This window comes from Lissotriton vulgaris, chromosome 4_1 (genome assembly GCF_964263255.1).
Source record: "Lissotriton vulgaris chromosome 4_1, aLisVul1.2, whole genome shotgun sequence".
NCBI classification, from domain to species: Eukaryota; Metazoa; Chordata; class Amphibia; order Caudata; family Salamandridae; genus Lissotriton; species Lissotriton vulgaris.
The window spans coordinates 254,599,618-254,616,074 of NC_141691.1; the positions used below are offsets into that span (position 1 = coordinate 254,599,618).

The 16,457-nt window shown below is 38.5% G+C and overlaps 1 protein-coding gene across 1 annotated transcript in view; it reads right to left on the minus strand.

Moving 5' to 3' along the window:
* Window positions 1-3,248: 3,248 nt before the first annotated feature.
* Window positions 3,249-16,457, minus strand: part of AFF2 (ALF transcription elongation factor 2) — a 941,751-nt gene continuing 928,542 nt past the window's right edge. The window contains exons 20-21 of the mRNA XM_086918613.1: window positions 10,861-11,072; window positions 3,249-5,714 (exon numbers count right to left, since the gene is read on the minus strand). Coding sequence (XP_086774739.1) covers window positions 5,593-5,714; window positions 10,861-11,072 — 334 coding nt within the window. The 3' untranslated portion in view covers window positions 3,249-5,592. The remainder of the gene's footprint in view (window positions 5,715-10,860; window positions 11,073-16,457) is intronic.

Sequence of the window (16,457 nt, forward strand, 5' to 3'; positions counted from 1 at the left end):
TTCAAGTGCATAATAGTGCTTGGTAGATAATAGATACTCCAAATCTATTAACTACCAAGATCAGTAAACTTTCCAAGAAAAAACCAAATACCATCCAATTACCATCAAAAATGGTCTACGTGCACCAGGTTCCATTCTTTTTTTAAAATTGCACTGCTGTTTGCTTATTTAGAAAATAATTATTGACTAAACTGGAGTATTAAAAAAGACAGCAGAAGGAATTTCTTACCGATCATTTTTGGCACATTTTTCTTTGTATGACCATTTTTATATTATAAAAGTAGATATAAAAAACTGCTAAAACACAAGAACATTTGAACAGGTCCAAAATATTTTCACAACAGACTACCCTGAGGAAAAGGATGAAAGAAAAAGCTTGAAAGAGAATATCTAATGGTGCATGCAAAGAGAGGAAAGGCAAAAATTCAAAGATATAAAATTGAAATGGTGAGAAAATCAGATCAATGATAATATAGGTTATATGTATGTAGAGTTACTTAATTTATTTATTCATATTTGTGTTTTTACTTTTGGCTTTCAAAATGTGTGTGAGACTTTATGTTCAAATGTTTTATTCCTACACAGAGCTTTCATCAGAATTAAATATTATATTGAACCAGAATCAGGTCAACCAAGTTCTGCAGAATCTCAACATTAAAGTAGGGTTTCAGGGATCTAGAGTTAGGTGTACATTGTGATGTTGCTGAAATACCATACATATATACATGAGCAGCTACAATTATGTCACATAGGCAAAATGAAATAGAGAACAAAGTAATGTCTTTGTACCTATTTTCTGAACTTGAAAAATGGGAACCTGAAGGATTTCCTCCTAATAGAATGAGGACAGCAACAACACACATGTTCTAGATCACCAAAGAAAGGTATCTTACTCTGTGCATCATGCATTCTAACAGACATGAAAGGATTCTTAGATGGTCTTGAATGAGCTGAGCGTGTTGCTGTCTGTGGTGCAATTTAAGTAAACACTTTAGCCTCAAATGCGTACAAATAATGTACACTGAATGTGCTCAAATGAATTTGATTTTCAAATTCATATCATTTCTCCCTTGTGGTTTCTATCTGCCAATATGCTTTACATTTATTCCAATTTGCACTTTTACTTTACGCAAAGGTTTGCTGTACTAAAACATGCAATAACATATTGAAAGAGAACTAATTCATATGTATACTGCAATTATCTCTTTCATTCTAAATGCTTAATAATAGAACGAGGTTTTTTAAGAATATGACTGAAATTAATTACCTCTAGTAAGCCTGTTAGTAGCCACTTCAGTCTGTGGCTATTCAATATTCTTCTTAGGTTTTAGATATTTTTTAAACATAGGATAACTATTTCTACATTTTTTGAATACTGCCTGGCCAAATTATCCCAAGTGTGTTCTATTTTTTTTGTTTCACTGACTGAACACATTAATGGGTTTCTGGACGTGTATGTGAGATCCTTCTATGCATTCTCATTGCGCAGTGGTCTCTAATTTGTATGGTTACTGAACATTTCATTTGTCCACTAGAGGCCCACCTGACTAACCATTTTGCTGGTGTGCTTTTTAGGTCTGTCCATGGAGATGGCCTTATCTGTCTTGGCAGACTATTGTGTTTCTGAATAAACATACAAAATCTAGATACATAGAGGGGCTTTTGCTTAGCAGGATTCCGTGCTTGTTCTGTTCAATTACAATTATCATTCATGTTTTGCTTCCACCTACCACAGAAGACAAAATGGGACAATGGGTCAGCTCATTGGCTCACTTTACTCTGAGTTCTTACATTAAGCTTGTGCACATTCTTCACATCCGTTTACAAATAGGTACTTACTCTTCAGACACATCTGGTTCAAAGTATGTATTATTTTCTTTATATTTTTGTTTGGGTGCAAAGGTTAGGTGGTGATTTCTTTTATATCAGCCTTGTAAAGTTGTAAAAAAGATTTTATATGAAAGCCCAACATTGTAGCTGATAGCAATTTGGGGGATTGGTTAGCTTATAATTATGCTTACCTCCTTTTCTAATAAATAATAATAATAATAATAAAATGCATGGCACAATAAGCTACTGTATCCAAGTTGTATTGCTGTATGATGAGAACACTAAATGCATTGAAGAAGATACTGCTAACCAAATGCTTGTAAATGTATGTTGTGACATGACAAGGATGCAATACCAACTTGTACCAGGATATGTGAAAATCTTAATAAACACATTTAAAAAGAAAAGTGCATGGCACAACTGAAAAGTGTGTTATTTTAAAAATAACACTAGGAAAATTGCCACATCAGTGAATGTTTTTCAATTTTTGTAACAAGTATATGGCCACCATGTGCAGGTTACTACATGTTTTCTTGTATTTCCTTTTTATTTTGAGGAATTTTCTGAAATATAATTTTCGTTAAAGTAAACTATCACACAAGATTGCGAACACATGATCTACTGACTTTTCTAATACTTGTTTAATATCGTAATCATTCCTGTAACTACTATATCCATCAACTCTTGTTATGTAAACAAGGGTGAGATTAGACAAAGTTCAAAATGATATAGTCAATATTGACAAATGTCAGATTTACTTATGATCATTAGTTCTGAAAACTGTTCTCCTCATATTATATATAACATCTCAAGCTAGCAAATCCTCTCCACTATAAGTGTGCATTGACGCACAAGAGGCATAAAATAGATATGCTTTTAGCTTGCTTGCTCGGTATAAAACAATTAAACTACATCAATGAATTTAATGTATTTGATAAACACAGCCTTGTTGTCTTGAAATGACAGTAATGTCCGCAAATCAATTACCAAGGAATCTGTCAATAGGCTACCAAATATGCATAGGCCAGGCAGTAATTCTGCAAACCTCATCATGTTTCAGTTGTTTTGTTTGCTTTGGTCTTATTATATTTGTTCAAGCACCTAAAGAAGTAAAACTTCATGCAAGTGAAAGGTTTGCTTTCAGTTCTCCTACACAACACATTAAAGTTTAGAGCTGTTTATAGAGTAATTGTGAAGTATTAGGTGCTGAAAGACACTTCTGTCTCTCTCCTTTCAAAGTCAAAAAGCCTATTTAATAAGGAACACAAAAGCTCTTAACAGCAAGATACATTTTAGACAATTTATCTAAACAGAAACATTATATCTCTGCTCTCAAGGTGAAATGCAACCAAAGAGGTGGCAGCTTGCCTTATCTATTTTAAATATTTTTCAGTCTCCATTTTTCCATTGATTTTTCTGCAACATCTAAGGAAGCAGTTTGCATAAAAATCAGCAAAAACAATATTGATTTAAATTAAAAATGCTTCATTGGAAAATGGGCATATCCATCCTTTGATAATGCTATTCTGTGGTTAGTTTTAAAAAGGCTACCAATTAACGTTTGAATGTATGCATACTTACAAATTGCTCTCACCTAACCAATTCGTACTAATTTCATAGTATTATTAAGTTATGTAGCTTTTATCTTTTAATAATCTTGCACCTTATTTAATAGCGGAAAAATGTACCTGACATGCACATTGGGAAATCAGAATTTGAGTGAGGCAACACTTTAATAATGTATAAATTCTCCATGATGAAATAAATATTTGATGGAGGCCATGGCTGTGAATAAATAGTCAATAAAAACATTATGCGAGGCCAAATATATTCACCTTTCCACCATTTTTTCTGAGGTTATCAGTCAATACGATATCAATAAATACATAACACAACAGCCTTTCTCAATAAAAAATATAACATCACCATGCTTTCTTTCATGTCTATGTTCATCTGATTGTTTTGTGTTGGGTCACATTTGCCTTCACAGGTGTTTACATAGGACATAAATCAATAATCAACTATAGAGCGAATCCTCTCCATGAAACTGACAATACATACATTATTCGTGACATGTGTGTATAAGAGTAACGTAAATCAGTCTTGATCTGGAAACTGGATGTGCAATAATACTTTTCGTTTTATATACAATGACATATAGGATATGAAATTTTACAATGAGGTTTGATTTCTCAGAATTGCCATCAAGTTCAGGAGACTTCATGTTGTGTTCATCTAAAAAACTCTCAATAAATAAGTATCAAAATCTAAAAGGAATAGGTGTTGAAAATAAATATAAGAAACAATGGATTGCACTATTAATATGTTATATATTGTTATATATTGCAGCTACATGCATGGCAGTGCTGAGGGAAAAATCTAACAGGCGCACTTGTAGAGATTGCAACTTGGAAACTTCATATTTTATATCTGAACCAGATTTAATTTGGTGCTGGATTGATCTGGTAAAAAGCTACGCATATGTAAAAATCTAAATCCACTTTAGTAGTGTGAAAATGAGTAGTAGTGAAGAAATGAAGACATCCACATAGATATGATTTAGGGTATGCCTTTGATTTGCATAGATGTCCTCACAGCTTTCCTGTGTCAATAAAGCAGGTGTGTTCCAGGAAAAGTGTGATATTCAATGCTTTCACTAGCAACCACCTGTCAGTGCGAACTCTACTCCTGCAGACTGGCCTTACAGAAGAACATCCACATAATGTTATTTTAGACAAGAAATCATACATTTTAATATTAATATAAAAATGTCATCCTTATGGAGCATCCCTTTCACAATGTTGCAGGATACAATGGGGGTGTTTCGGATCTTTCTCATGCATATTGCGCCACTTAAGCTTCCTTGAAGAAACTATAGTTTTAGAAGTGCTCATGGAATTACGGATACCCCCACAACTGCCCAACACCAATATCATGGGAATATCTGCACAATTATCACATTTTCCAACTGTGAATAAAAATTCCACAAAATCTGATTCATTGAACCAATATCTTTGTGGTTTCCTTGTGAAGATGTAAATTTGATTGCCATGTACAGAAGGTTATTGAATCGGCTTGTGTATTTTTACTTTCCCACCAATGAATATCAAATTATTTGTGTAATGACATTTTCAAATGTAAATCAACCATGTTAAGGTGGATATATTTCAATTTGATAACTTACAGGTCATAATAAGATTGCAATCTTTAATTTAAAAAAATGTGCCAATTAAGATCATACTGAAACATCCGACTCAATAATATGTTTGGAAATTTTAGTCGAAACTTTGGGATTGATGACTAACTGATGCTGTATTATGCACTATTCAATGTTAAAGTAATGGAGCTCTGTATTTGAAGCTAGTTAATGCTTGTACTATTAAACAAACACTATATCCACAAAATGAAGGGAGACAACTTCATATAAATATAATGTTGTTTTGAGGCTGCATATTGTCCAAAATTAAAGGCAATGTTTATGTTATCAGGTCAGGAAATACGTGATTTCATAAAACACGATGTAATGGCAAGATCCAAGTGAAACAATGCAATAAAAACGGAAGCAAATGGTTAAACAATACAATATATTTACAAAGCTTTACAGTTGTTTCTGGGAATGTTGATTTCAAATGGACAGGATATCAAAAGAGGCATAAAAAATATCTAAAAAAAAGTTACAGACATGAATGGTATTCCACCAGTAAGAGTCTCTGTGCTGGTAGAGGTAGAACAATGACCATGATAAGGACATAATAGCAGCTGCTATAACAAGTGAGCTTCAAGACGAAGCCAGTGGAGTCCTTGTCGCGTGAAACGGACCAGATCAGTCATGCTGGTGTGTTGTGTTAATGGTCCCATCACCTTATTTAGATCTTGAAAAAAATCTGTAATGTAGTAAATAGAAATTTAAAAGTTAATTTGATAAATCATATTTATGCAGGAAATCATACAAGATCTTTCAATATATTCTCGGAAGACAAAAGAGGCACATCAAATATATGCTACGCTCATATCTGGCGTATTTTCTATTTATAAAAGTGACTATAACACAATAACATTGTAATGGTTAGATTTTAGAAGAACTGAAGGACTGTGACACCAAGCCAATTCTAACCGAATACAAAATACACAGAGACACAGTTATTTATTAGTGAAAAGCTTTAAATGATACACTAATTGAGCTTCATAGATGGGATACCGAATAATTCCACAAAAATAGTCACAACAGCAACTAACCTATTTCACCTACAAGTGATAAAATGTTACCAATCTATTGCTCAATTACAGTGTGATGGCCTACTTTTATTTAAAAAAAAAGGCAAAATAGAAAAGTTCGGGAGAATATTTCAAATACCTAAAATCATACCACTACCTCCTTACATCAGCTCATCTTCCAACTCTTTTGATCTTAATATCTATGAAGGAGCAGGAAGTGAATAAGATACTATACTACAGCACAAATGCCAATGTTATGGCGGGAACTCATTTGACATCAAGGGTCAGATTGACTAAAATATACCACAATGCTACAACCATAGTTGCTGTGGTGAACAAACAGGCTGCCTATCACCATGCAAGCATCATGGTGAAAAGGTGTATGCATGATGTCTCGCATATTTTTTGTACTGGAAGTACATACTTCCATTTCAAAATGATTTCCGTAGGCACTTTTAAAAACATTTCACACATTGTGTAAACTGTCAGGAGAAATAAATATATTTCTCCAACTTTGTGATTGCTCAAAGGATGTGCTATTTTGTAATGCAAACCCGATCTGCTAATTTTAGTAGCTAAGGCATTGCATCAAAAAGCATGTGTGCTTGTATTGGTATTTCCAAATACTACCCATGTAACAAACCCTTTACACAAAGTGGCTGAGAGCAACACAGATGGCAATTTGTGCTGAAAAAAGGACACTTTGTCAGTGCAAAACTGAAAAACAAAATGCTCTTTTAAGACTTTCTGCCAATTTGCAGACATACAAAGTCTTCATGAGTGTACCTTCCTGTATCATGCATTTCTGCCCAACATTCACTAGAAAGAGCCTGGAAATCTGAAATGAAATGGCTCTAGGAGTGCTGTAAGTGGGTACAAAACAATGCCTCACTATCACCTTCAAAAGTGGACCCGTATCAAGGATGTACATTTGTTGGCAAAGCTGCCAAAGGGACGTGCTATACATACATTTCAGATACGTTCAAAGCCTTTCTGATCTTCATTTTAAATGCCCTCATCAATTTATAACCTGTACTGTGAAAGAAATGTTTGGATTGATCTGTCTAATTTCATACCAACTTTTTGATTTGTGCATAAGATTGCCACAGGAATCACCAGTATCTTTTCTACTTGACTTAAACGTCTTTGTCAAAACCTCCCAGACCCCTATCAGATTAAAACATGAATACAAGGATAACACCACCATTTGAAGTAATTGATAAGAGAAGCCAAGAGTCAGACCCCCCAGGATATAGCGGCATGGATTAGCAAATTTAGCGGCACAAAAATGGAAATTTAGCGGCACAAATATGGAAATTTAGCGGCAATTTTACGGCATTTTATTTGGCCATTTTTCCTACAACAAACACAGATATCTTAGTTTTTTTTAGTTCTTTAACAACATGAAGCTATGTATATTTGGTTTATTTACAATGTAGACACTTTGTTTCCCTCTAAAAGCAAAAGACTGCCCGTCAGCAGCCCAGGGCAGCAAAACAGCGTTACAGGTGTCCCGTGTTGCGTGGGGCGGGGGGCTAGGACCGTCGTCCCACCATGAGCTACCGGCAACATTCATGGGAGGATGGCAGAAACTGGTCCGCTTATGACGTTGGATAGAATGGCATGGAGTTTCTTCAGGGGGAGCTGCTGGAGTTTGGAGGTTCATCACTCAACAATCATTCTCGCCCTCAGCTCTTCCTCAAGACCAGCGACGGTGCACGTGCTCCTCAGTTTGCACATGCTGGGTAGTGAAAACAGCTGTAATTGGGGTGCAGGTCCCCCTTAGATCCCTGGGCACTGCTGGCAGTGCACCTGCTTCACCAGTGGTAGCTGCACCCTGATGCGTGGCATCCCAGATGTGGGAATGAGGGTATCTGATAGTAGGAGCCTTAACATGGTCATGGAGAAAGCCTTGTAGTCTGCAACATAACTCAATTCAGACAGAACAGTGGCATACATATCAGTGAGCTCACTACAACCGGTCCTTCCGGCTTTAAGAAACAAGGCTGACATGTCATTTGCAGCTTTTATTCATCTCTAGGGCTTAAATTGCTCCCAAGTGCTTCCTGTGCTGTCAGTTAGGGGAAATGAGACATAAGGAGATACAGTTGTGTGCTCAGGATCAACCACTTTGATAACATATGGAAGCCAGGATCAGTGTTTTGCGGAAAGGCAATACACAAATGTGGGCCAGTTTTTTGTGTGTGCCTGGGACGACTTTTGATCCCAATCCAACCCTGCCAGGGGGGCCCTTGGAAGGTGAGTGCCTGGGCAAGTGCCCAATATGGCCGTGCATTAAAACATCTCTGCTGCTGAGTCCCCCAGAAAATGAACACAGATGAACATTACAGCCGAAGGTAGTCACGTAATAGAAAGTAGTGCTCACTCTGGCTGCACAAAGGTTTTTTTAATGCCTCCTGCAATGGAGATTCGCAACCATTAAAAAGTGGGCGTGCTCTAGGGTATACATTCAAAAACAATTTCGCACAAGCAGGCGATACATAGGTATTGAAGTTGACCAAATTAAAAAAAAAAAAAAAAAAAACACCTGTGCGCTCACAAAATATCAGAAAGCGGCTGAACAGGTAATATTACAATAGACACTTCATCTACACTATTCCCAATTTGTGTAAATTGTAATTCATTGAAGTTATCAGCGCTACACAAAATACAACCCAAAATAAGAATATTTGTGTTTGTTTTGCAGCCATGGTGTTGCTGAAAAGATCCCGGACTCCTGTGTTCAAAGCACACTGACCGTTTCTGTTTTTCCTGAGGCAAGCGATCAGCCCCCTTGGCACGTTTCTTGTTGAGCAAGAGCTTCTGCGAACTTATTTGGGCCCAGAGGGACAGGCGAAGGTCTGAGCATGCCATGCAGGTTTGAAAAGCACACCTTGGAACGTTGACGTATCTTGCTGACGAGCCCCACCAAAGTGGCCAATCAGGTGCAGGGGCGAGCGTGACCTCAGGCATGGCTGTCTTTTCAACCACCGGCAGGAACATGTCAACTCAGACCCCCCCAGGATATAGCGGCATGCATTAGCTTTTGTAAAAATGTTGCGATTTCTACAAAAGTGCCGATTTCTCTGGCACTTTTGTAAAAATCGCGGCATTTTTACAAAAGTGCCGATTTCGCGGCAAATCGCAAAATCGTGATATCCTGGAGGGTCTGAAGAGTTAGTAGTGTATGTATTTATTATCTTAACAGAGTTCAGTTTCATGAATTTGAAATAATTGCACAAAATAATTAAGAAACAGACAATAGTGAGAAAAGGGATGCACTGACTATTTCAAAATGTGCTGCTTAAAGTGCTTATGAATTAATTATTTATATAAGTGGAACTACAAAATGTTTGCAGACATATGCATTGCATTTATATGTTCATTGTATTTTATATGCTCACTAATAGGGGTGAGATGATGAAGGATTGTACACATCTAGTGATTAATTTAATATTTCAGATGCACAATTATATATACAATTATATGTCAAGTTTTTAAGTGACAAGGAGATTCTAATTTCCCAGCAGCACACTACTGGAGCTGGAAGTGGTTAACTTCAGGTAGTGGTTTCCAGTGTTCGGCACCACCATTTAATTGTCAAAACCAGCATTTATGACAGTCTGCAACATGATGTAGATGATGTAGATGATGTGGAAGAGGTGTGGCACAGCGGCCAAAGCGACTGACTCCAGGAACCTGAGGCTCACAGTTCGATCCCCTGGGCTGGTGGCAGATCAGCCCAGCACCATGGGACTCTGGGCAATAGTGTGCTTAATCTTTCCGAGGGCCCCCAGCACCTTGACACCTTCGGGTAATTATTTGTGCTTAACAAATACTGGACATTTACATTTACTGTCTAAATTAGAAATGAGCACAACCACAGTTGTTTATTAATTCAACATATTTAAAAGGACTAAAACCTACTGCCCAAGGCATTGTTATATTGATGGGTGCCTGGAATAGTCTGAATTGTCACACTTGTAGTAGTGTTCTGGGCAGTTGTTGTGTTGGTACTGTCATTGGCAGTGCTGGCAGGGGCAATGGTTAGTGTAAGCTGTAGCGGCCTCCTGACGAGGGCCCTGGCACTTATTTTCTTTTTACAAATTAAGCACTGGCTGGGATTCGAACAACAGTCGCCAGCTACCAAACTGGACAAAGTAACTAACTGAACACCATCCATGCAGAACTATGTATGGCATCTCACAGCCCCCACAATCTTCCTTTCTCTTCATCACACATCATCAGGCTTTTGTTTAACCATAAATGCCCATCCGGCTAACCTATAAAGCCACGTTTATAACGTCACCAATTTATTTTGTTTCTGATATATTTTTCTTTAGATGATAAAACCCTATGCTGCGTACAGCATTCTGAACATACAAGAAGTGTGGCTCACTGGTTAGAGCAGGCAGACCCTGAAGCAGAGGTCAGACCCGGGACCAGGGTTCGATTCCCGACGCGGCAGGGTCTTGAGCTCAAATGTCCATGGACTTGATAATTCTCGCTTCGGTGCCTGACCTAATCATGGGTTCACACTCTGCAACTCTGGGCATTAAGCGTGCTTAATCTCCACAACGGCCCCCCGCGGCGGGATGCCTGGCTTTCACCTTGGGGATGCCCTGTAGGGGCTATCTCACAGGGAAAAGCCAGGACGGGTTCCCAAGGCAAGCGCGGAGATACCCCTTCGGGGGTCGAATCTGGTGCTATATAAGAACATAATAATAATAATCTAATGCACAGTACATTTTGATGAAGCACTTTATTACTGTATGAAAAACATTTTACAAACTACATATTAGAACACATGCTTACCTTTGTTCTCTTTGGCCAGTTTGTCTGCCAAATCCCAGTGTTCGTAACAGCGCAACACATTGTTGGTGATGTTAACGTGACTGGCTGCCATGTGATGAATACGCTGTGGGATTGCAATTGTGCCAGTGGCAGTGCCTGGAGCACTGCTGCCGCTTCCAGCAGCTGTGACTGGAGAGGGACTGACAGCCATTGGGGAAGGTGTTTCTGTGCTCCTGAAATGTTAAAAAGATTCAGATGAGCACAAACTCATTAATGACCAACCCTCTTTATATAATGTTCCTGCATTTTTTTTATTATAAATTGTCCATTTTCAAGAACCTTATTTAGCCATAAAATAATACCAGTTATATTTATGCTGGTACTTGTTATCTTATTCATTCCATTATATACAATAAAAAAAAACAAAGACAGAAGAAAAATATCATTCTGTTAATTGTAGGGAATGTGTCTTTTTTTATTGGACTGTAGTTTCTGGACATGTTCCATTTGCAGAGCTGTAGATAAGTAAAACACAAGGCATTTTATGTTTCTGAGGTCAGTGTCATTACTCAAATGAATGCATTTCTATTTGAATTTCACAATAATTGTCTCTGTTCTGCCATTGTTTTTTTAATGATCGAGATAGGGATGCCACAGCTTGTACTGAGGAAACTTCACTCCGTTTTTGGTCTTCACAACATCTCTATTATTGAGACAACTACACACTCTTATGGGTAAAGATACTCTACCTCACCCCCTAATTGAAGTAACTTCACTTTCCTTTGCCCATGGAATTATAGTGAGTCTAAGAGTGTCTCTCTCAGTAGAAAAACTGCTTTGTTTTGTAAGTGTAGGTATCATACCTGGGCTCTACCTTTAGGATGGTTGCACTATCTTGTGAAAATGACCCTCTCCCTTATCACTCCCAATGGTAACAGCTGCAAGTGTTTGTGTTTATGGATGTTTTACCTTGTCCCTATGCCATTACAGGTGCACAGTGTTGTGAATATAAATACAATAGCTTGCTTCTTCCATTAAGGCAACTGCATTATTTCATGATTATGGATACTTTAGATTATAACTTTCACTGAGACAACTGCTCTCTTTAGTTTTGAATAAGACAACTGCAGCTTGTCTCTGCCATTAAGGCATGTCCATACTCTTATTAGCCTTGATTAAATTCTTGTCCACTGATACAGCTGCACTCTTTTTTCATACTAATATTTTATCTTATTTCTGCCCTAAAAAATATGTACTCATTCAGGAGTATCAATACTCTAATGTGTCCCTATCATTGAGATAACTGCACCTTTGGTGAAAGATTTCTATTATTGCTCGTCTTTTCAGTTCAATAAATTGTGTCTGTCACTGAGAAAAATGAGAGTATAAATATTTTAGTTTCCCTTTGTCATTAAGTGTGTGTATTCTAGCTTTTCAATTTTATTGAGACAACTACCCTCTTCTTTTAGCATGGGTATTCTAGTATGTCCCTGTCATTAAAACACCTGCACTCTCTTGCAACTAGCTTGTTCAGACAACTACATTGTTCTAGAAGTATGCATACTTTAACTTTACTTTAACTTGTCGCCTTTATTGAAACTACTGCTCTCTTCTGTTGTGGGCTTGGAAACTCCACCTTCTAGTGTATTTTTTCAGTTGAGACAACTTTACTAATTTGTGAGTATTGCAGGAAAATAAATATTTAATTGTGATTGCAGATAGTCCCCACAAGTAATAAAAAGTCACTAATCTGTAAGGTCCAGTTTCAGTCATTTAAACCTGAATTTATTCCCTGGTAGCTCAATGTGTAAAGCATGTAGAAGTGCCAAGAAGCTAAAATGCTAAAGATACAACACAATAAAATGCCACTCCCTTTTTTTAAAATAGAGAAACATTTATTACGCAAAATGGCACCCAAATAGTAATAAGGGTACGCGGGGATGTGATTTTAAGTGAAAATAATGAAAAAAAGCCCAAAATGCCAATAATGGTTGGATAAAACAGTCGCATTGGTGTTAGTGAAAATTCGTACGCCTGAAGCAGAAAAGGAATTTAAAACTTTTTAAGAAAAAAAATCCTCCCTAAGCGGGCCAGCACTGAAATCGTTGCCACTGCACTGGAACCTAATTACCACTAGCTGGAGGTGCTAAGAGCGGGTTGAATCCTTTTTCTGGCTGGTCTTTTCTGAACTTTTTTCTGGGGCCAAAGCAACCAGAGGAGTATACTTCTAAGGTCCCCAGGGAAGCAGTTAGAGGCTCTCACGTTGTCAGAAAGAGGTCAACAGCAGTGTCCAGTGCAGCTCCAGTTGCTATTCACCAGCTGAGCACTTCAGGAAAATTGCCTCTTCCAGCTTGTGGTGCCCCTGTGGATTCTGACTCTTGTTGTCCACTGTGGTGTGAGCATGCCCAGCCCTGTAGGTTTAATCACAGGTCTCAAACAGCAGGTGCAATCCTTCTTCTGTTTTTCCAAAGGTCCAAAGAGTGTTCTTTGCTCCTTTGCATTTATGTCTGGTAGCAGTTACTTGTTGTGGAAGACTTCTGGACACTCTGTAACCAATAGGGTACAAGTACCCAGGAGCAACCCACCCCCTTTTTCAGCAGCTACTATCTGCAAGCAATCACCCAGTATTCTGCACCCTCAAACGGGTAAATACGTCTCCCCTGAAAAGAGCCTGTGAGCCTATCGAGAGGTTTGGCCAGGGTAAAGAGCAGTAGCTTCCTATGTGGTCACTCAAAACTGGATCCAGTGGCTTTTCCCCTCACTGGATGTGGTGCTAGACTGCCTGAGGACAAAGGCTGGGGCATTTCCATGTGTCCCATTTGCTTGTGATAGGGACAACAACATTGAAATAAATTAAGTTCCTGGGCTTACCTCAACTGGAATTTCTACCAGGGTAAGAAAACACCTCCCTACTCCTAGTCATTCATTTATTCAAGAAAACTTTATTCGGTTTGTAGTTAAACTGTAAATGTTGCACAACATAAAAACATTTGAATGACAGTGCTTGTGTTAAGATGACAACCAAAACAGCATTTATAATTAATAAATAGATATAAGGAAAGAACCTGAGGAAAACACACGTTACTGATCCATTTAGTTCCTAGAGTTGATAATAGCTTTTAATAAACCCACTATAAAAAAAGAAACAGTCCTCTTTCAGTAATTGCAAATACACCAATGCAGGACAAACCTGTCTAAAATGTATTATTTTTGAAATAGGAGCCAAATAGTGTTTATGAGGGAAATCATACAAGGTACATAAGAACATAAAATGCAGCATATTCTGAGGAGACTGTCCGTCGCAGCCGCAGGGATCTGCCGCTTTGCCTCTAGGGAAACATTTGGGTCTGGCGAGCAGAAGGGGAAAAAGGTTCAACGGAAACCGAGTTAATAAAACATGTTATGTGTGGACAAAGACCCCATAAGGTATGGCTCTGCCCTAAGGGTTGTTTTAAGCATTATGTATGTCCGCACGCTAGATTTCTGTACCTCCATGTTCCTTTCTGCCAAAAAGGCTACCTTGATCACCTCCATATCCCTCTTAGTAATGCATTCGGGATTTGTAAATAGGTTCCCTCGACCTAGCCTTCCAAAGCTTTTCTTCACATAACTCAGCCACGGAATGTGAGCCGAGTTATCAAGGGCCATGCAATCTCTTATGATCAAATGGGTGAGACGAAGATCTGTATTCAACCAACTTTTTAACCAACAGGTCAGGGGTCGCAAAGAGATTACATCATTTGCATAAGGGACCCCCAACTCCTCACGGACCACTAAGTTGGATGTACCCCGTGGAACACATATTAAGAATTTCAAGAAGTCGTTTTCCGATACTTGGAGGGTATGACCAGCATTGTATCCCCATATTTGGCATGCCATAAGAAGCTATGGCAGAGCTTTTCGCCTGGTACACTTGTAGCATAGCTCCTGTGGGCTTCTTCCCTAGTATGGAAGCAAAATTGAAGATTACTGAGTTCGCCCTAGCCAGGTCCCCTTTTTTTTCTCTAGTAATGGGACGCAATTAAGCTTATCATCAAAGAGGACCCCTAAGTAGGAAAACACATTTGTGCGGGGAATCTTGGAGTCTACCACTCTAAATTGGAAGTTCTTCTTGCCCAAACACCCCACCTGCATTATATATGATTTGGAATTGTTAATTGCCAGATCCCTGTCTGACATAAAACTCGAGAAAGCAGATAAAAGCGTTTGTAGCCTCTTTTGAGTCCTGGATATGAGAACGGCATTGTCTGCATATAGCAGGACGGGAACCCCACGCCGTCCTACACTAGGGTAATCAACTCCTGTTGCCCTTAATGCGTTATCCAGTTCGTTAATATACATTTTTTTTAAAAAAGGGGCCAGTATGCAGCCTTTTATGACTCCATTTTTAATATTAAAATCCCTTGTAACACGCAGATCCTGTGAGAACCTGACATTGACTTTAGTGGACTTGTGCATGTCCTCCAAAAAATTAATAACACTGGTCTCCACTCCCATTGCCCTCATGGACTTCCAGAGCTTATTCCTATTAACACAATCAAATACCGATGACAAATCCATGAAGGCAAGGTGAATGGTCCCAGTTTGAACAACAGTATACTTGCTCAAAATCAAAAATAAGTTAAGTCATTGAGCTACAGTAGACAGTCCCCGTCGAAATCCATACTGGGCTTCCGACAAAATCATGTTGTCCTCTACCCAGGATGATAATCTCTGAAAAAGGACTCGACCTGCCACCTTTACCACTGAGTCTATTAGTGAGATGGGTCTATAACAATGGGTACTTCTTTCGTCACCTTTTTTAAAAAGAGGAACTATAGTGGATGTTGCCCACGACTGAGGACAACGATATTGTGCTGACGCATTACATACAGACTCCGGTATTGGCGCCCAGAGGAGGGATCAGACTTAAAGAAATCTGGAGGGATCCCTTCAGGGCCAGGTAATTTTCCAACAGTTAAACCTGTTATACCTTCCATGATTTCGCCCCTCTCAAATTTTATTACTACCTCCTGAACATCATAAGGCTCCCTGTAACTATGCCCAGGCACACAATCAAACATGGTTTCAAAATGTAGTACCCACTCCTCCTCAGTTATGTGGGATTCAAGGCCCCCCCTTCCTGGGTAAAAAGCGGTCTATTCACAATGCTCCAAAACTTCAAGCTATTTCTGAGGGTGCTGGATTCAAGCAGCTCCCTCCACGCTTCATCCTTTAATGCTCCCTGTCGAATATTCCCTGCGACAAATGATGACGTCAGATTGAATTCTGGGTTTAATTGATAAAGCTTCCCTCAGCCTCTTTGCTGCTTTAGAGCTGTGGGAGTCAAACCATCTAGGACCAGACATAGCTTTTCCTCTTGCTGGGGCAGATAAAAGCGCAGACACCTTGTGTGAGATAGACTTGAAAGCATCTAAGATCTCTGTTGGCGAGGACTGCTCCATTAAACAGAGAGACAGTCATCAACACATGCTGTTTTAACCTTGTCATAAAATATTTCTGAGGTTACTTGAGACCATTTTAATCTGCACCTACCGTCAGTTGGACGTAGTTGGCACTGATTTGATACATCCCCAACCTTTAATGCCAGTGGACCTGACACATACAGCTTTAAGGGA